A 20,359-nucleotide genomic window follows, 5' to 3' on the forward strand; every position below is an offset into this window, starting at 1 on the left:
GCTGGTCTGGCAGGTCCGGGGCTGCTGCCCGCCCCGGGAACGAACATGCTTGCTCAGACAACCCTGTGCATCTCCCACGCTGGACCCAGGTGTGCTGGACACGTGGAGCTGGAAAGGAGCTCCTGGGAGCTGGGCTGGGCTGAAGGTGCCAGACAAACCCTCCTGGCTGCTCCTCTCTCACAGCGGCAGCAAGTTTGCCAGTGCTCTGCCTGCCCCTCCCTGGGGAGCACCAACCTCTTCAGGACCTGTGGGATTCAGCTGGCACCAGGAAGCCCAGGGACAAGGATCCCGACTCAGCTCCGCGCCTCTCCTCTGCACCAGCTCTCCGTCCTGCCTCGTCCGCCCTGGCCGCTGGGTAAGGATCACTTCTCGCCTCGCACACAACTTAACGCTCATGTTCTTGGCTCAGTTTTGTGGCTCAAAGGTACTTCTGAACCATGGCGATCACTCGCCTGCATGCTCATCTCCATTACGCAGACCCGTGTGTGCAGAGGTGCTGCCGCGGTCAGTGCCGGCACGGCGGGCAGGCTTCGCCCTCCCTGCCACAAGCGCTGAGGCACCTCTGCTGGGCAGCGAACTAAACCTGCTCCCGGCTTTCCCAACCCATCTGCCAGACACTGAGTGACCCAGGATTTTTTTGAAACCAGCCCAGAAAGGCACTGGGAGACAGCCTGCGTTTATCATGCTTCTGCTTCCCCCTGAATTCCAGTCCTCTGGCATGTTTAGAACAACCTGATGACCCAAATCTGACTGTAGCAGCTGAGAAGAAAAGTGACCTTCTGAAAAGAGCAGCCCAGGAGAGCAGCCACGCGTGCTTCGGGCCACCCTGGGCCGCTGCACCCAGCCACGCCATGGAGAGGAGCAGCCAGGCAGCAACAAACTGTTTCACCGGTTTTAATTCAATTACTTTTTAAAACAGCGTGTAGCACCGATGACACCTTCACAGCATCCCGTGGCAGCAAAACATCTCTGGAACCTGTCACCAGCAGCTTGTGTGAAACAGCTTAGTGGGCTCGGGCCAGGATCTAATAAACATGTGCGTGCGATGCGAAAACCACCTGCCTCTTTGCTGTGGGACCCACCAGCAGAGCTGGGGAAGCAGAGGGTCAGCCAGGGCCAGCAGCTACCTGGGGGACCTGGAAAAGTCTCCCAGCCCTTAGGGACTGTTGTGGGTTGTGGGGTCAGGGAGGGAGCTGCCTTCACAGCTGACTGCAGGTGGAGGCAGACAGGGAAGGAAGCAATAGAGGTGGCGGGAAGGAAAAAGGAAAAAAAAAGGGCATGCGTCCCTCCTTCCTCCTGCTTTCCTTATTAGAAGCACAGAGCTGGTGGAGGCTGCAGGGCAACAAGTGAATCTGGGATTTGTGGGGTCTCACAGCCAGGTGGGAAGGCAAGGATGTGTCTCCAGGTGTGGGGGACCCTTCAGGCGTTCAGCACCCGCTGTGGCCCTGGGCACTTCTCAAGTCCACTTCCCCAAGCGGCCAAAGGTCTCCAGCCAAAACTGGATCAGAACAGATATTTCTAAAGTGAAGAAATCAGGAAAAATTTTCATTTCAAGATCTCTCCTCTAGCCCCTTGTTTATCTCAGCATCAAAGAGCTGCAGTGGGCAGAAGCTCAAATTGCTGACCCAGACAGGTCTCGTTTAATTAAAAGCCTGAGCAAGGAGGGTGTTACCCCAACTGTTCATCTTCTCACGCAATGTCCGCCAATGGCTGGGGCAGGGAAGCATGGTCCACGGTGCTGCCATGTTTCCCAGGGAGGCAGTTGCCTGCTGTGCTCGATGTTTTTATAATCTGTCTGCTCTAGATGCTGACCTGCATCGTCAGGTGTTGTGCAGATGGATTTTTCCATGGCCCAGCGATGCTTTCCCATCCTCACTTCCCACTTTTCAGGGCAGCCTGAAGGGGAGTGGGAGTTTCAGATGTTGCAACTCCCAAGGTACGTTGGTCAGCAGTGCGGGAAGAACCAGCCTGAGCCCTGCAAACTGCTTAAGGGGAGCCTGGGGTGAGCTGCAGCGGCTCCAGTGGCTGAAGGGGTCTAGGGACCCCTGTCCAGGGGGCAGCTGGGCCAGCACCCGCTAATGGGGAAGGGCTCCCTGCAGCATAAACCCCAGGGGAGGGAGTCCCCCTTGCACCCCTACCAACAGCCCCGTTCATCTCTCCCCATGGCCCCACGGGGGGGACAGGCAAGGGGGACCTCAGCCATCTCAGGGTCTGGAAGAAAGACCCCTCGCCCTGGGGAGAGGCTTTCCCTGCTCTGCTCCACTGGGGCAGCGTGCCTGGCTGGCCCCCGACTCACAGAGCCCCTTCCTCCCCCCAGAGCATCGGCTGGGGCTCGGCAGGATCTGCACCGAGCCGGCAGGGACGGCTGGCCCCCGAGCCCCCGCTAAGTGCTTGTGGGGTTGGGTTTTTTTCCGCTCCTGGGAACCAAGCGCCAGCTTTTGTTGGCGAACAGACCGTAGCTTTCATGTGAAAAGGTTAGTACAGTATGTTAGTTCCTAATGAGGGGATAATAGAGTCTGATTCTCACACCCCAGGGACTCAGAGGTGACAGCAGCACGGGAGAAGGGTATTTAACACCTTCGCCCTGGGAACCTTTTCCCTTCGCAGCCAGAGTCCCCTGGCCTTGCCAAGAACAGGGAGGAGGAGGAGGAGGAGTGTGGTTCAGCGCCTTTGTCCCCGCTTCCCTCTCACACCCCAATCCCATCCCATAGGTGCACGCGTCCTGGCAGTGGGGGCAGCTGGCAGAAGAGCCTGGGAAACAGCTGATAAGTCAGGATCTGGCCCCCCCATCATGGTGTCAGAATCTGCCCAGCTCTGGGCATGGTGGGGAGGCTGCGGGTCACAGCACCTGGCGGGGATGCGGTCCCTGGGACCGTGTGTGTGGGGAGGTAGGGGTGAGCCCCCGGTGTGTGCGCTGCCCAGATGATGGGTGCCCCCGGTCTGCATCCCCGTGGTTGTCACCTCCCTGGCTGCCTCACAGACGTGTCTGTGCTGGGAGTGGGGCTCACGGTGCTACCTGGGGCATCCTTGGTGGACCGGGATGCAGGGGCAGATGTGTCCCACAAAGCCCAGGCAGCGCAGCACGGCCGGTGTGCTGCGTGGGGAGGATTTAAAGGCCCTGCTGCCCTGCCTCGCTTTTCCTAGAAAAATCAAGCTTTCTCCCTAAATCTAGCCTCTCATCCTATCCTTCTGCAGCGGCTTAGGATGGTGACGGGCCCTGCGAGTGCATGGCACCTGGGGGCAGCCTCACGTGTGGCTGTGGCCCCCTCCGGGGCTGTCAGCTACCCGCAGCCACGTGCCATCCCGGGGTAGCAGATACAGGTTGGTGTTGCTGTTTTCTCAGGGGGAACAGCACCCAGCGAGGGCAGCCCGGACGCCAAGGTGAGGTTTCGCAGGGGCCATTGCCTGCCCGGTGGCAGAACCCGCAGTGCCGGAGGCAGCTGGAGGAAGGAGCCGCGCTGGGGCAGGACGGGAGCTCGTCCCAAGGGAGCACACTGCTACTGCTCTTCTAACTGTGAGCACCCGAGCTGGATTAAACCCCTGGCTGCTGTATTTATTGAGGGAGTTCAATTCAGACTGCCTGTGCGTGCGGGGATCTGGAATGTCCTCAGAGCAGGAGAGACCAGTTTTGCCAAATTCCACCCCTACAGGATGCCGAATTACAAGTGTTATCGCCTAGGCTGTCACTCCACTCAGAGCCTTTCAGGGCACACCACCTTCCCACTACTTAGCAATCTTAGAAATGGCAGATTTTTGCAGTAACCCTTTCCTGGGTGACCTGTTTCTTATGCTGAGGTGGCACATGAGAAACCCCCAGTTTGCAAGTCCCCCCCTCCAGGAGCTGCCTGTTCATGGTTTGCTGGGTCATGCTCTGGTGGGACAAGGGATGCTGAGCTACATCATGCGAGCAGCTCAGTGCTGCCATGTCCCCTCTGCGGGGCTGGGTCAGACACCACAGCATCAGGGAGGGGGGTCTTTGGAGGTATGGTCTGTGCCTGCTAGAAACAAGGTGCTGAGGAATTACTACAACTAATGGCAAACTCTGTGTTTAATACTGTGGGGAGGGCTGGCTCCTGTGGTGCTCACCAGGCTTTGCCAGCTCACCACCACCATACCCACCCTGGCATTCGGGTGCTCCACGGGTGAGTCTTCAAGCTGCCATGCCCCTGCCTGCTGACTTGCGTCTCTCCTCGCTCCCGGCAGTGCCTGGCTTCGTTGCTCATCTCTTTTTGTGCTTTTTCTCCACCATTTTTGAAAATAGCAGGATGCCAATTCCAGCCTCCCTGGGTTTTCCAGCAGCATTCCTCAAAGGGTGTGTACTCTCGTTCCCGCGTCTCGGTTTGCAGTGACACGAAGCCGATGGCAATGCCTCCCTGTCCTCCCCAGTGGGGCACAGACCCAGAGCAGACCCCTTGCAAGGCACTGGGGCCGGGCTCTGGGCTGCTCACAGGGCTGGGATGTCCTCTGCTCCCCAGAAAATCCAGAGGAAAGCAAAGGGTGGGATTTGGAAGGAGACAGGCTTTGAGTTGGGTCTTTCTGCAGGGACCTCTGCATCCTGAGGCTGGTCATCTCCCCCAGCCTGCTTAACTTTGGAGATTTTTTGGTCAGTTGAAAGTGTGGGAGCACGTCTGCTTACCTGGGGGGACAGAAAAGGGGCTCAAGCCCAACATTGCCTGCCCAGGCATGGAAAAGGCTACGGGGCTGGGACGGGGGAGGTCAGGAAAGCAGCTACTTAAGACCAAACAAAATGTCACAGTGAGGTGTGATGATGGTCCGTGCCTGCAGGTCAGCATTGCAAAGCACCCAAAGAATGAGAATCTAATATTTTGCTTGTCTGTTGGGTTATTTTTAAATATCCAAACTTCTGGAACAGCGGGACCAAACTGTGGTCCAGGGCTGGGGAGAGGAACCAGTGGCCCCAGAGACTGGCCGTGAGAGTGATGAAGTTTGGGAAGAATTTGCTTTACTGAAATAGGAGCTCTGAGGTCCAAAAACGCACCAGGTCTGAAGACAGAGCTTGTGGGCTGTGCTCTACAGCTGCTATAAGGCATGGCATGAAATATTTTTAGGACAGTGGGTTGGAGAGACACTGGCCTTTCGTAAGGTGCTGCACAGACACATATGGGCAAGGCAGAGTCGTGGTCCCTCTCCATCAGCAGGCAATTTCTGGGTCATAAAGGCCAGACGTGGGGCTGTGGCGGAGCAGCTATTGCCTGGCTGTCCTTTGCACCAGGCTGATGCAGGTGTGGATGCTGCCTCTTGCTTCTCCAGGCGGTGCTCCCCCCACTGCTGTGCGGTGGGCACAGGCACTCCAGTTCCCATGATGGGGAGCAGGCAGCCAGTGGCTGGCAGTGGTGGCATTGCCCATGGTGTGCTGGGCTGCACGGCCCCTTCTCGGACTGCTCCAGCCTGGACCCATCCTCCAGAGAGGTGGGCAGCAAGCGGACAGCTTGCTGGCCCGAAGGTGGGTGGATTGCTGCAGGTTGCCCACCCTGGTACACGGGTTTGCATCATCCCTGGGCCCAAGGGGCATCTTTCTGGGTCAACCTGCATGAGCCTGTTTGCACTGGAGGAGATGTTTTCCAGCTGAGATAGCCTGGGCCTGAGAAGCAGACATTCCCTCGCTCAAGTGTGCTGAAATGTTTAATTAGAGTTTAACAGCAGCCTGGGAAAAAGGTGTCTTGTCATATTTCTGGGCTGTGTTTTGTTGTTGAACTGCTAGCCCTGTATGAGCACAGCCGAAGGAGACCCGCCGCACAATGAGCCCTTTATGTGCCTCTCCCCACAGCTCGCCCCGACCCTGAACTTTCCCATTAGCTGTTGGCGCGGTGCCCTCACGCATGTGCCCAGGAGGGAGCCAGCTCTGCTCCACACCCGGCAGCCGGGACGGCACGGGGATGGGAGCGACAACACCGCTATGGCTTTTCCTCTTGTTTGGGGGTTGGTTGGTTGCAGGAGAGGGGACAGTGTGGGGTGTCCAGAGGAGAGGACATCCCACCAGCTGTTTGTGTATGTTCAGATGAGCCCAAGGTGCCCTGCTCTGAAGAAGGCTCCAGCCGATGGCCATAGGGATGCAACGTGACGGCCGCGCACGTGGCAGGATGCTGGGGTTCAGCAGAATGGCACCCAGGGACACAGCGTTCGCCTGTGAGGGACCCTCAGCCAAGTGTTTCTGCAAATGCTGCCCACAGAGATCAAAGATTCCATTTTTCAGACCCCAGCAGGATTCAGCCCTCAGTCCCGTCCATCTGCCCCCACACTGGGAAGGGAAAATGCTCAGCCCTGCCTGGCTGGTGGAGCCAGCGACGCTGCAGGACAGGATCCTCAGCCCTCTCCATCACCCCCTGGGCACCTGGGTGGACCTTGGGGAGCAAGGTCCAGAGGGAGCTGGGGAGGAGGAATGTGAGGAATGGAGCACACACCTTCCTTCCCCGACTTCGCCTCCACCAAGAGCCCATCAGCACTTTTCATTCACAGGTATTTTTTTCTGCAGGGTGAATAATATTAAAGTTTTGCCACCACTTGCCTGCTGATGTCCTGTTCATCAGCAAAAAAGCAAAACCAGGTTTGTTGGGGCTGGATCGCTCCTCTTTGCCAGCTTTCCCAGCTTTCTGTCCTCTAGGTGGCCACTGAAACAGTAGAGAGCAAATCCCTTGGGTCTAGCAAAAAGCCTAAAAAAAGGCCACGTGTTTCTGTGTATATTATTATTCCTTTTTATTTTTTTTGTGTGTGTGTGACACAAACGCGATGCTCTAGATGATAGCTCGCCAGGCCCCCCGGTGCGGTGAGAAGATGTGAAGGTGTTGAGGCTCCCCAGGAACATGCCTGTCTCACCGCGGTGACCTCACATGTCACTGACACGCTGGGGTTATGTTAGCACGTCTGGGAGGTGTCGGGCTGGGAATGCAGGGAACTGGTGCATGAGGTCTCCTGGGGTTTCCCCTTGCTCTGGCAGCAGCGGCTCATCCCCGTACTGCTCCCCTGCTCCCAGGGGCTGTCCTCTTGTAGGCCCCAGTCAGCATGGCCTCTTTCTGAGACTGTTTTTGGGGGATCCTTTTGGAGAAGTCCTTCAAGAGCTGGTGTTTTCCCTCGAGGTGAGATGCACATGGTTGTTTTCAAAGATGGTGCTCCCTGTGAGCTCCCCTGTGCTGCCAGAGCCCAGCCATGCAGCTGCACGCTCTGCTCCCCCATGGGATGAACTGTACCACCGAGGCCAACGGCTGCGCTGGCTGGTGAGAACCTCCCAAAGGTGCTGAGCACCAGCCTGGTCCTTACCGAAATCCCTACTTCTTCCACCCTTGCTCTGCCAAAGGTTTCTCAGCAAGTTTGGGGCCCCTGTGGCAGCACATGGCTCCCGCACCTTCATTCACATTGTGTCCTACAGCCACACTGGTCCAGCTTCAGTCCCAGCGGTGACAGCATCGGTTCCACCCCTTCCAAGGCTTGTCTAGAGAGAAGGATGTTGGCAGGATGAATTGGGAATGTGGTCCTGGGTGTTAAAGTTGCTCCCTACTGCCTGTATTTCCCTCTGTCCTTCTCTGGACATGCAGGCACTGTGGGCAGAAGCTGACGCCTTTGCGCAGAGGGTGGCAGGTGATGCCATGGGAGAGCTGTGGAGACCTCCTGCTCCTCCTCCTCCAGGTATGGTGACGGGGACAAACGGCAGTGGGGACCATCCCAGACTGCCTGGGAGGATTGTGCAGAAGGAACGACTGTCACCAAATTTGCTGGCAGGACATGCCATTTCCATGGTGACGTCCTGGCTGAGCCGTATGACCAGCAGCACTGTGATCCCCTCCATTGCTGCTCCGTTTGTCAGGAACCTTGCCCAGCCCTGATGGCCGTGTGAGGTGAGCAGGGTCTGCACTGACAACAGCTTTCTCCCCAGCAGCCTTGGCCTGTGTTTGAGCTAATGCAGGCAAGAGTATGGGATTTCTGTGCTCTCTGTGAGGACGAGGACAAGTCTCGACTCACAGCAGGGAGGATTCAAGTTAGATCTTGAGCTGCAAGGAGAGTGGTGCCTGGGGAGGCTGGGCGTCTCCATCAGCAGAGGCTGCTAGGAACGACAGACAGCTCGCAGGTAGGTCTGCTTCTCCCCTGGGGGCTCTGGTGATGTGGGGGCCCTTCGTATCTAGAACATCTGGGCAGCTGCTGCTGCCTCCATGGAGCAGTGAGCCCCTGAGCACTGCTGAGCCCTGTCTGGGCTGGGCTGGGACCAAGGGAAGAAGCCCTGCCTGGGGATCCGCAGAGCTGTCAGAGAGCAGCCCTGACACCACGGTGAGGGACAGCTGAGGCTGAGATAAAGCTGCTTCATTTTCCCCTGTGCTGATGGCAGCGGGGGAGTGCCCAGCCCCGGGCTAGGGAGCTGTCTGGGGTGGGATGAACCTGCAGGAGCACCTGGCACCCCAGGGTGCGTTTCAGTGCTGCTCACACGAGGGAAGGATCTGTCCCTCTTGGGCTGCAGCCCCTTCATGCTGGCAGGTGTTTGCTGATGGGCTCCCCCCAGCCTTCTCCCCAGCATCCTGGGGGTTGAGCACAGGTTTGAAGGGGCTGGTGTCTTCTCCTGGAGGGGCTTTGGGAGCTGTGAGGCCGCCAGCCAGGATGGAGTCAAGGTACTTGGTGCTGGAGATGGCTCCTCTGGGCAGGAGCGAGGAGCTGCTGTGCATTTCTTCTTGCCAGTGATTGGAAATGAAAAGTCACCGGGAGATACCCAGGGAACAGCTGGACAATGGCACCTGGGAATTAAAGTGACCTCGAGAGAGGCGAATCCACCTGGGTCCCAAGAGATTTACATATGATGGAGAGCATATTCCAACTTCGTTATAACAGTAATGGCAACAACTGCATTTGCAAAGGCAAACATTGCTCCATCTCCCCACCTCCGACCCTGGGAGACCCCACGAGGTGCATCACCACCACCACCGGCTTCCCACCGAGGTGGCTGCACGGTGACCCTCCTGTCCCTCCTGTCCCACCTGCGGGTGGTGGCCAAGCAAAGCGAAGGGGAAACAGGAGCCCCCCGCTCTGCTCTGTGCCCAAAGCCCCCCTCTCAGGAGCAGCACCCCAGCCCTGGGTCATGGCAGGCTCTGCCCAAGATGGGTCCCGGTTTCATTTTGCACCCTCCACGGGGTGCTGGGCACCATGGGTGCGCAGGCAGGGTCCTGCTGGCTGCCCGCAGGAGCAGGGGTAGCATCCAGCCCGAGGGCATCCCAGCTCGGGGGCCAGAGCCCAACGACAGAGCCACCATGGGGGGCCCAGCTCCACCGAGCACCCCGGGGAGGGCAGCTGCTGACGGTGAGGCGGCTGCGTGTAAGCAAGAAGCCACGTCCGTGGGGCCGGGCTGTGACACACTGGGGTGACTGCCAGCTCCTCTGGCACACCCGCAGTGAGACACCGAGCCAACAAACCCGCTGCACCACGGGTGCCCCTGTAGGCAGGGGCTGCCCATGCCCCCCAAGCGCTCCTCCTTCTCACCAGCTGCCCATGGGCTGCCATGAGCAAGCCCCCTGCCCACTGCCCATCACCCCGGGGCTGCTGGCTGCCCCGCGGGACCCCTCAGCTCAGGGATGTCCCCACCAGGGCTAGGGAGCAGCACGAGGGTGGCATGCTCCTTGCCTGAACCACAGCTTGTTCCCAGAGCTCCCCTTGGCCAAGCAAGGGTTTTGCAGCCCTTGTACCCTGTCAGGGCAGGATCTGGCCCTCACGTCCGGCTCCTTCCCTGCCCCCTTTGTGCCCAGGCAGTGATGCTTTTGGAGCGGTCCCACACTCCGGGGACCACCCCGGGGTGAGAAGCGGTGCCAGGCTCTGTGTGAGGCTCTCTGCAGGCTCTCGGGCTGCTGCCGTAGGTTGCCCAAAATCCCCAGGCTAAATCAGTGGCCCGTGTTCTGGGGACACCATCTGTCCTCAGCCCACAGCCTCAGCAGGGAAGGGCGAGCTGGGGACCCACACGGCCTCCTCAGCACCATCCGGGCAGCTGGTGGCTGCAGGTTGCTGCAGCAGAAGCAGCGCCACAGCAGCCAGCCAGGAGCAGCATCTCAGTGGGCTTGGGGTCCTGGGTTTGGCACAAATCTTGTGCCAAACATACCCAGGGTGACCTGTCAAACGTCATGCAGAGCTGAGAGGTAGGACAGAACCTCCACCGTCAGCAAAAGTCCTGTGGGAGGTTATTTCCCCACTGGCCCCACCGTCACTCCTTCTCTTTCTGTTCTGCAAAAAAGGTCAAATCTGCTTTCAACCGTTTTCCATCAACTTGTGGGTGCGTTTGCCACTGCCCAAGCCCTGTGGGGCTTCAACGAGGGGCTGGAGTTGGAAGTTTCGGACTGTCTTGTGTGTGGGACCAGGGAGCCCTGGGTGTGGGGGGTCTCTGCCGAGGTGCTGCCAGAGCTTTGCTCCCTTTCTCATCGCCGCTGCTGGGTGTGACAAGCAGGTTTGCTCATGGGCTGTCTCTGCTCATCGTGGCTTTTTGATGAACGGCTGAGCAGAAGCACAGAGCACAGATTTGGATTTGCTCTTAGGGGGGCACTGGAAGGCTGCTGCCTGCTCAGGTGCTCCCCAGAATTAAAAAAAGAGAATGTTGCAGACTTTGTTTGGGGGGGAAAAGAAGAGAATGAATCAAAAGGTGTGGATGGGTTTTGCTAAATGCAAGTGGAGAAGGTTGTTAGGAATGACAACGGGACTCACAAGGGGGCTGAAGGGAGAAGTGACTTCTCTGTGGCTGATGGTGACCTCTAAGAAGGTTACGTAGGGAAATGGTCTTGGTGCTGCGGTGCAGGGTGGGTGTTGGCAGGGAAAGAGCCTGGAGCAAACACGTGAGTGAGAAGTGAATGAACTGGAGAGCACCTAGCTAGAAATGCCTCCCAGGGCAGGAGGCAGAGCATGAGGGAAAAGAGAGGGCAGGAAAGAGCTCGGTGTTGAATACGTGTGGAAGTGGTTGGAGTGGGGGTGATCAGTGTGGAGGTGATGGGAGCGGGGCTGATGGCGTGGGGCTGGTTGGAGTGGGTTGACCAGACTGGAAGCAACTGGTGTGGAGGTGGTGGGAGTAGAGCGACCAGGTGGGAGGTGGTGGGAATAGAAGGCAAAGGCTCTGTCAGGGGGTTGGTGCTGCCCAGGCGAGAGGAGAAGCTGCTCTGCAGGGGACCCTCCGAAGCACAGGCAGGAGCAAAGCACAGCGGTGCTGAGCCAGCAAATGCCTGGAGTGTCCCAGGTCCTCCAGCAACCCCCTTCCTGCACTGCGGAGCATGCTGCTGCCCTTTCAGCATCTTCATCTCCGTGAGGAGGAGGAGGTGATCCCGTCAGATCAGCTGGACACAGGGTTCTGCCCCCCATGGTCCTGCCCTGCTGGGGAAGGGGCCGCCTTGGGGAGGGGAGCCCCAGCTCTGCCGCCACATGGGTGATGCGGCCATGCGCGGCGATGGGCCGTGCGAGCACTGTGCCTGCTTGGGCTCCTCCTGGACCTGGTGGACGGTAACACACAAACCGAGATGTGAAGCACATCCTCGTGTCAGGCAGCTGGCGAGGGGCCCAGGGGCCCCATGGTGTTCCAAAGGTGGTACTCTGCATTAGGAGCTTTTCTTTATTATAAAGGCTGGCTGTGGGTGTCAGGGGTCCAGGGCTCGTTGCATGCATGCCAGGGGCAGGTGCACTGCAGCTGGTTTTTACAGGGTCCCAACCAGCAGTGCTGAGAGCCTGAACCAGTTATGAGACCTCGTTAAGCGCTGAGATCAGCATGCATGGGACCCCAGGGTAGCTTTTACTGCTCCATGCACTGGGGGTCCGCCAGACACCCCTGCCTGTGACTTGAGCCCGAAAACCTCCGCCTGCCCTGCACAGTCACCCTGTGCTGCTTGCCAGGTATTTGGGGAACTGAGAGCCCTGTGTGCTGCTGGCAGAGGGGCGCAGGCTGGAGGGCAAACGTGGGGGGCTGAGAACCCAGCCGCAGTGCTCTGAGGGCTCGCAAGGGTGTCAAAGCAGAAAAATGTGCTGGGAACAGCTTTGCCCTCCCTCTCTTTTGCTCCTCCTGTGCACGTCGAGCGAGGCCAAGTCCTGGTGCAGGCAGGGAGTGCTGCCTCCTCGCAGGCTGCTGCGCCGGGGTGGGCAGGGAGGTTTTTGGAGGGTGCTGAGAACTGTCTGGCTCGTGGCAGGCGGAGTGCAGGCTGGCAGGGAGCCCTGCCTGCTCCCCCCTGCTCCATGGTGGAGGGCTGGAAGGATGGATCCAGCTCTGTGGCTTTTTCTGGGGTGGGGGGATTGTGGAGAGCAGGTCTGGGGGCAGTTGGACTCATCTGTGGAGCAGGGCTGGAGGGAATTGAAATCCTCAGGTGCAGGGAAGTCCCTGCAGCGCATGGTGAGGAGCATGACAGCAGTTTTTATTTTAGCAGAATTTAAGCTTCTGCTTCAAAATGAAAGTATCCAGCCCCCCTGGCTGCAGGGGGCACAAACCTTCAGCACATCCCAACTGCCGCCACGCAGCCGAGGGGACAGATCCAGCACCCATGGCAGTGTCCAGGGCAGGGGACCAGCCGCTGGACCGTGCTGGAGCTGGTTTCTCTACCTGGGCTTTCCCCACCTTCAACCAATCCATCCCACAGCCCGAGGGTCTGCCTGCTGGGATGTGCTGCCGGAGGGATGGACAGACAGACAGACATCCTGCGGGAGGGATCTGGGGGGGGCAGAAGGTGCGTCCATGGCCGTTCCCCCAAGGGCCCATGTTTGCGGTGGGTGGCTGGTTCGCTGGCGCACGGGTGGGCGCTGTGAACGCTTGTTGCCTCCCTGACATGCCGGGCTCCCTCCGTGCCGGCCACAGCCAAGCCGGCAGCAATGCCGCTTCCAGCAGGCAGCTGCCCGGGACCCCCGGCCCACCCGCGCTCGGCCCCGGGGAGCCCGGCTGGCAGCACAGCCCCGCTCTGCTGCCCTTTGGGGGGCTCAGCCTAGGGATGAGCCCCCCCCCCCCGGCAGTGAGCTCAGCCTGGAGATGAGCCCATCCTAGGAGTGAGCTGAGCCCCACCGTGGGGGTGAGCCCAGCCTGGGGGCTAATCCCATCCTCAAGGCTAATCTCGGGCGAGCTGCCGACCCCAGCCTGGGTGTCAAACCCTGACGGGGTGCTGAGCCCAGCTGAGGCTAAAATCAGGGTGCTGAGTTAAACGTGGGTGCTGAGCCGCAGCTGGAGACTAAGCCCAGCCTGGGTGCGGAGCCCCACTTGGGGCTGAGCCCTGCCAGACCCAGGCTGGAAGCAGGCTGCTGTGCCTGGCACAGGGGGTGGGCAGGGACCTCCCCGGCTGCCCAGGACCCTCCTCGCTGCCCGAGCCCCTGGGCAGGGGCAACCGTGCCCGGGCAGCGCAAGCCGCATAATGCCCGGCTTGTTCTGCGGGCTGGGAGCGCAGCCCGCCCCTCCTCCAGCCCGTTCCCAGCCTATTCTACCTTGTGTGTAGGAACTGGTTTTTCTTCCTGGGCTATTGTTTCCGCTGGATTGGTTAGATTGCTCCAGGCCTTGCTCAGATTTCCTTTCTCACGCTTTTTTTTTTTTTTTTTTTTTTTCTTTCCCCCTTATATTCCCGTTTTCTGCTGCAGTTTCTATTGTCGCCCCAATTAAAGCAGCAGGAGCTGCCCGGCGGGATTTGGGGGGGGGGGGGGGGGGTGGGGGGTGGTGGTCTTACCTCCTCCCAGCTTTGCCCCAGACCTTGCTGCCCCAGGACAAGGGGCCAGGCTCCAAAATCATGTTGCCGTGCTGGGGAGCCTGCGCCTGGGTCGGGTAAGGCAGTCTCTGCCCTGGACAACCTGCAGGCTACACAAGCTCCTTGGGCTCAGGCTGCTCAAATTTCCATTTTTCTGCAGCTATGTCCGTTAAATCAATTTTTTTTGCTTTAGTAAATAAAAAGCGACGGGTCTGGTGCAGCCCTGCGGTCTTAGGCACTGGCTCCCGCAGAACACGGTGCAAGCTGTGAGCCGCAGGGTGGGATTGCGGGGGTTACCCCCACGCCTGGCACGGATTTAAGGCCAGGCTTGAAGAGGGACACCTGCCTGTGGCTGCTGACCTGGGGGTGGCACGTTGAGGATGGGGGGAGGGGGGGGGGGGGGGGGAGCTGTGCTGCCTCTCTGGAGGGTTAGCTGTGATGAAGTGTGCACAGTCCCAGTGCGACTGGAGGAGAGGGGAGCCTGGTCTGCAGAGACCTGTGCCCGGAGAGCATGGCTCTGCTGCCCAGCTCCTGCCCTCCTGCCACACTACGGACCAGGCAGTGGGGCAGGCAGGATGTCCCACTGCCCCAGAAGATGCTGGTCTCTACCAAGAGGTCTGGCACCCCGGTGGGGAAAGGCAGGTAGCGCCCAGATGGTATCTGGCTCCAGATGGGGAAGGTAGCGCATCCCCGGGGGGGCCTCCGCATTGCACTGCGGGCAGAGTTGGGTTCCCAGATAAAAATAGAAGCTGAAACATGAGCCCAACTTCCCCAGCTGCTGCCATCAGCACCCAGCTCTGCCTCTGCCCCCACACCAGCACCCCTCTCACCAGCCCAGGCACCCTTGGGACTCCCTGGAGAGGGCGGTGGAGGAGGCAGTGAGGATGCGGGTGAGGATGCTCATGGACCAGATGGCTGGGGAGGAGCAGGGTCATGCAGCCACCTGGCCTCGGCCACTTGTACTGGGCTGAGAACTGCTCTGGGGAAAAGCAGAGCTCTCAGAGCACAGCTTCCAGCCAGGCACGGCTTGGAGGGGTCAGTACAGAGCAAGGGGAGAAATGCCCCGACATACATTATGCAGATGGCCCCAGGACCCCAGCCAGAGGAGGGACTGCTGCCAGGGAAATCCAGAAGGAGCAAGACTAGGGGTAGCTGTGGCTTCATACGTAATAAGGATCATTTTCTAAAGCTTGTTTAGCACCAGGAGTGGAGGACGGAGCCCCTGGTACGGCTGCGTGTCCAGCTGGGAGGAAGGTGCAGCAACGGAGCTGAGGCTTTGCAGGCTGTGCTGGGTTTTTTGGGACCTGGGTCAGGCAGGAAACTCGGCTTCCAGCATGGCCAGCTTGCATTTGGGTAGCAAAGAGCAGTGCCACCCCCGATTGTTAGTGATCTGAGTGTTGGACTCATCTATACGAAGAACAGCTTTGGTCCCTTGCAGTTTCCAGGGCTCTGACTCCCATGGTCAGAAAATCCATCTCTGTGACCCTTTCCATTTCTGATGCTCCTGAAGGTCTGGGGGATGTTTGGTACCCAGATTTCCACCTGCCTTTTAGTTTTTCCGTGAGATCCTTTCGAATATGAGCTGGCAGGACATGGCCCTTGCTCTGTTTCCAGTGCTGGGGCGATTTCAGAGTTCAGGTTGGGTCATTTTTTCCAGCCCTGGGGTTCACCAGCTTCCAGCATCCCCCGGCCAAGAGCTGAGCTCTCACCTCCAGCTGGATAAAACTCACTAGCTTGATGGAGAGGAGTAGCAATGAGCTGCATTGCAGGGAGCTGGGCAAGTTAACCCTTTCCCTGCTGCGGCACAGGCTCCCTTGGGATGGCTCAGGAGCAGACCGGCATGGGAGTTGTGTGCCTTGGTGCACCCTGCACCCTACAGGGTGCAGGTTTGCACACCCAGGAGGGGTTATCCCTCACCTCGGAGGTGGGTATGAAGCACATTTATGCAGGCAGGAGGGCAGGGTGCTGGCACAGGGCTGGAGCAACAGAGGCACAGGCAGTCGGGCAGGGAGGAGGGTGGGAAGGGACAGCTCGCCCCCCGGCCCCCAGCAGCTCCTGGCACAGAGCTCACCCTAAAACGAGGGCTTCAGGGATGCTGCATAGCCTCATTATAAGGCAGTTATTACTGGTTTGGCTTCGTTATTAAACTTGTTGTAAGCGCTGGGAGTCTGTCCCAGAGCAGCACCCCGCCGTGCTGGGTGCTGTATAAACAGGGCTTGCGGCTACAGTGAAGGTTGGGTCAAGGGTGCTGTGGCAGCCCCAGTGTTTTGGAGGGGCTCAGCCCCCATCTCCGCAGATCACAGCCCAGCTGGGAGGAAAAATGAGCAAGTGAGACTTGAGATGGCCGACAGGCAGCTGGAGAAGACAGGGATCCAAGGAGAGGATGTGTGTGGCGAGATGAGGGGATTGAGCATCTTTTTTTTTTTTTCCCCTGGGAAATTCAGCTTTGCATGTGGATTTAGGTGTAATGTTGGGTGAGATTCTCATCACTGCAAAGGCCTTGAGGTACCAAAAAGGGCTTTCAGTGTCACTGACGATTAGGTGCCGACTACCCAAGGCAGCGTGACAGCGAGGCGGCAGTGGGATGGAGTTTGTGGTTAGGGACCTGCAGCCATCTGCGCAGCACTCGAGGGAGCACCTGTGTGCGGAGAGGAGCAAAAAGCAGAGATCACAAAACCCTGGTGCTGTCCCTGCCAGATGCCGAGCCCAGCTCTGGCAGCCTCCACGTGTTATCCAGGGGTGTCCTTGTGCTTCTCCTCTCCTCCCATCCCTGCCTTTCTCCAGGGGAGCTGACATACACACACCCAACCCAAAAACTGCATCTCTCATGCTTGGAGCAGCTGCTAACTGGCAGGTGAAGATGGCAAGGGGGGATGCCCCGACAAGGAGCCAGAGGGGGCTGGGGTGCCCACAGAGCCCCCTGGGCTCCATCACCTCTGACCTCCTGTTCTTGCTTCCTCCCCAATTTTGACAGCAGCTGAGCTCCGCTAATCTGCCCGTTTCAGCACCCGTGGTTCGTGCTCCCAGACAAGGGAGGCCCTTCTAGCTGTCAGGTGAGCCTTTCCCAGAGCTTATGCAAATGATACTAATTAAAGGCATTCTTATCTGTTCAATTTCCCACACCTTTTGCCTCCGAGGGGGATAGAAAACTTCATGTTTTAACTCCGTATTTCGTGGCAGTCGGAAGGACTGCCTAGGGAAAGCGTTGGGAAATGCAGCGGGTCACTCCTGATGAGAAGAGCTGGCTTATGCAAGTGTTGAAACACTTTATTATGCATGAGAAACCTTCCAGAAACAGATGACTAATAGCAAAGCGGGAGCAGAGAAAGCAGTGGGAACGGAGTACCAGGCTGGCATGGGATCCCATGTCATCTTACCAGCTTAGCAGGGTTGGGCTAGGTCAGCACTTGCCTAAGAGACCTCTCAGAGTACCTGGCTGGCAATGAGGGAAGTGATGTTAATGATTCAATAAACAGAGCCTTTCCTTCTTTGTGAACCAAAACGCCCTGTACAATGCCAGGAACCCACCTGCAGCCCTGTATTTCCACCAGCAGCACGTTACTTAGGTTGGATGGCCATAAAAATGCCAGCGCTCATTGTGCAGGCAGGTCTGGTGGAGGATGCATGGGCTGCTTTCCCGTGTGGGACCATCATGGTCCATCTCTCAGCACAGCTGTTGGCAGCCCATGTTTTGGTGGCTGCTCAAGGCTGTGTGTGCACCAAGAGCCATTGCTCCTTGGCAGGACCGGGCTAATCCACCTGTGCATCTTATCTGCTACTTGGGTGAGTTTGCTGATACCCAAGGACAGAAGTTAGACCATTTGTAAGTCAGCAGGAGCAGCAATGTGCACCTTTATGGTTCCCCGGTAGTGGAGATAAGAAGGTCAATGAGAAAAACTCTTGGCATGACGGGGAAGGGAAAGAGCCCGGTCAGCTGCTTTCTGAAAATCCCCTTGGAGGTGTGGCTGTTGCAGGGGCTCACTGATGCTCTGCACCTAGAGCTGGCCTTTGCACCGCAGGGTGTGGGAGGCTCTGGTGGGTTGAATTGCTGAGGTTTCTGCTCTTTGTGCAAGGACCTTGAAGGCACTGCAGGGCAGAGAGGAATCTGGCCCACATCGCTGCAGGAGGAAGAGGAGTGTCTGAAGGTCAAAGGAGGAGCTGGAGACTTGGGAAAAGTGTGTGAAAACATACACGTGGGCAGATGAGCGTGGTCAGCTCCTGACTTCTGTCTGGAATTTGCCACACTGTTACCTGGTTTTCTTTCACTGTCCTTCCCACCACCTCCCTGCTTTCTGGGCGCTCTCTGCTTGGGTGATGGGCAGGAGGTATGCTGGGGGCAGACCTGTCTATCTACCCTGGGCTTGGAGGCTGCACGTGGGCAACCTGTGCTGGGGAGATAGCTGGCTGAGCCTGAGCATCCCGCATGCCCATTCTGAGGATGTCTCTAGTCTTGGTAAGTCTGTGAAAGAAACTCTTGGATGCTCAAGGACTGTGCTTTCACAACCGAAATGAGAGTTGCACCCTCCATCCAGAGGAGTGGCCCTTTCACCAGGTGATATCCATCTCTGAGAGAGGGAAAGAAAGGGATGAGGGTAGGTGGTGTGTAGGAAAAGAGATATCACTCCAGGTGGCTGGTGAATAGTCCTGTGATATGGTGAGCAGAAGACGCCCAAAGAATTGTCCTGACATGAGCTGCCCTGAATTGCCCCAAAGAGTTCACGCCAGGCACTGTTGTCCTTTACAGCTGATTTTGATACACTGAGGATTTCCCAAGCCAGAAGCTCTCCAGGCAGAGGGTTGTGTCTCACCAGTAAAACCCCTGCCAAGGAGATCCCTCAGTGACGCTGGCCCGTGACGTTTGTCAGCAGAGCAGGCGGAAGGAATCCTGCGAGCCCTGGGACCATTTTGAGGATGGCTCCTCCAGGCAGAGCTCAGGATCACCGAGGTGATTCTTGGAGCACTTTGGAGGTGCAGCTTTCAGAGGTGGCAGAGGAAGGAGCAAAACTGACTCCACTGCTGTCTGAATTGCTCATCATTCCCCTGTGTTGGGCACCAGCCATCGTCTTTGGCCAAGCCCACACTGACTCCTGGGGCCCTTTTTGAGTCCCAGGTTTGGCTCCTGTTGTCTGCTGGACTCAAGTTTTCTTCAAGCTTCTTGGCTTGCTGGGTGGAGGCCCAGACAGGGGATGGGATGCTGAGATGGCCCCAGAGCTCCAGGCTGAAGCATCCAGTCCCTCGAGTCCTGGGAGGTTTGTGCGTCACTGCTGGTGAAATCCCCACCCAGCAGGGCTGGGAGAGGCAGGGATCGTCCTAAACAAAAACAAGCCACCGGATGGGCTTCCAGTGTTGCAAAAGGACGTTTCACCTGCCTTGTCCTCCTTGGCCACGCAGGCAGGGAGAGCCTCGCTGCACGGCAGCTGCCTGCTCGGCCGGGGTGACTCAGGCAGCTGGGGCTGGGGACAAATGCCTTGCCAGGCTTGGGGACCGGATCTCCTCCAGCTCTCCTGCTGCGACGTCACAGCCACATGTGACATCACAGTCCTGGTGCAATGACGTCACTTCTAATCCCTGTGTCACAGCTCTCGGTGGTGACATCACAGAGCAGGCTGGGCTGCGGAGTGTTCTGGGTGCGCCGGTGCCAGGTCCCAGGGCAGGAGCACGGGGGTGACGGTGCAGCAACAGCATCAGGACACCCAGATGGGCCCAGGGAGAGGGAACAACAGCGAGGGACCACAGCGGGGACCACAGCTTTATCCGAGCTGGGTCACACTTGACCCTCACCCTTGATGTGGACACGCGAGCAGAGCCCAGGGAGGCAGGGGAGGTGTCGCAGCCGTCCCCCGCTGCCCAGAGAGCCCGAATTTCACACCAGCCTCTCCAGCCCTCCTGCCAAGGGAGCAGCCGGCACGGGGGGATCGGAGCGGGGCTGTGCCCGGCTGGCTGCACGTGTGCCGTGCGGGGGCACCCGGCACCTGCCCGCAAAGGGGCTGATTCACACGAGGCGCTGGAAGCCAGGCTGCCCCGTGGGAAAGCGCGCCCGCCATGGCTCCCGAGCACCGGGATTGCTTCAGCGGGGGTGCAGCCAAGATCCATTTCACAGAGGGCAGAGCAGATCTAGGCTGGGATTTACCAGTGACTAAGCGTGTGCTGGCAAGGGCTGCCCTAGCGTGAGAAAGGCAGTGCTGCTGCTCCTCCGAGGTGTGCCCACTGCCGTGCGGGACCCCCAGCCCTCGGGGGCACAGGGGCACCCCACTGTGCGACAGGAGCATGGCCGGGCGGTGCTGTGAGGTCTGTGGGGGCTGCAGCCACCCAGCCCCCTCCTCCCAAGTTGAACTCCCCCCTTTTCTCCCCCTTGGCCCAGCACTTACGCTGGCCATGTGGACGGACAGGACCACTGAGACCCTGCAGCTCAGCACATCACCCCCAGGGCAGGGCTGGGGCATGGGGCAGAAGCTGCCACCCACACCCCGAGCCAGGCGCAGGGGCTGGGGGGGGGACACCCCGAGATGTTGCAGGAGAGAACCCTTTGCTGTCAGGTCATAGCCCCTGCTCACAGCAGTTGCACCCCCCCAGGCAGGGTTCCCAGGTGCTGCCATCTCCTGCTGCCTCACAGCCACAAAAATTTTTGCCTTTACGTCCACCCCACATCGTGGCAGCCATGAGTAATCCTGCCACAATGGATCTGGGGAGAC

General features: G+C 58.8%; 1 protein-coding gene across 4 annotated transcripts in view; it reads left to right on the forward strand.

Annotated features, from left to right (window-relative positions):
- Positions 1-20,359, forward strand: part of EXD3 (exonuclease 3'-5' domain containing 3) — a 290,827-nt gene that overhangs the window by 257,468 nt on the left and 13,000 nt on the right. For 2 of the 4 annotated variants that reach the window (XM_037400484.1, XM_037400485.1), the window contains exon 21: positions 14-1,104. The exons of the other annotated variants lie outside the window; for them this stretch is intronic. In XM_037400484.1, the coding sequence (XP_037256381.1) occupies positions 14-625 (612 nt within the window). In that variant the 3' untranslated portion in view covers positions 626-1,104. Of the gene's footprint in view, positions 1-13; positions 1,105-20,359 lie in introns of those variants that run through there. 4 annotated transcript variants of the gene reach the window in all.

This window comes from Falco rusticolus, chromosome 9, assembly GCF_015220075.1.
Source record: "Falco rusticolus isolate bFalRus1 chromosome 9, bFalRus1.pri, whole genome shotgun sequence".
NCBI lineage: Eukaryota > Metazoa > Chordata > Aves > Falconiformes > Falconidae > Falco > Falco rusticolus.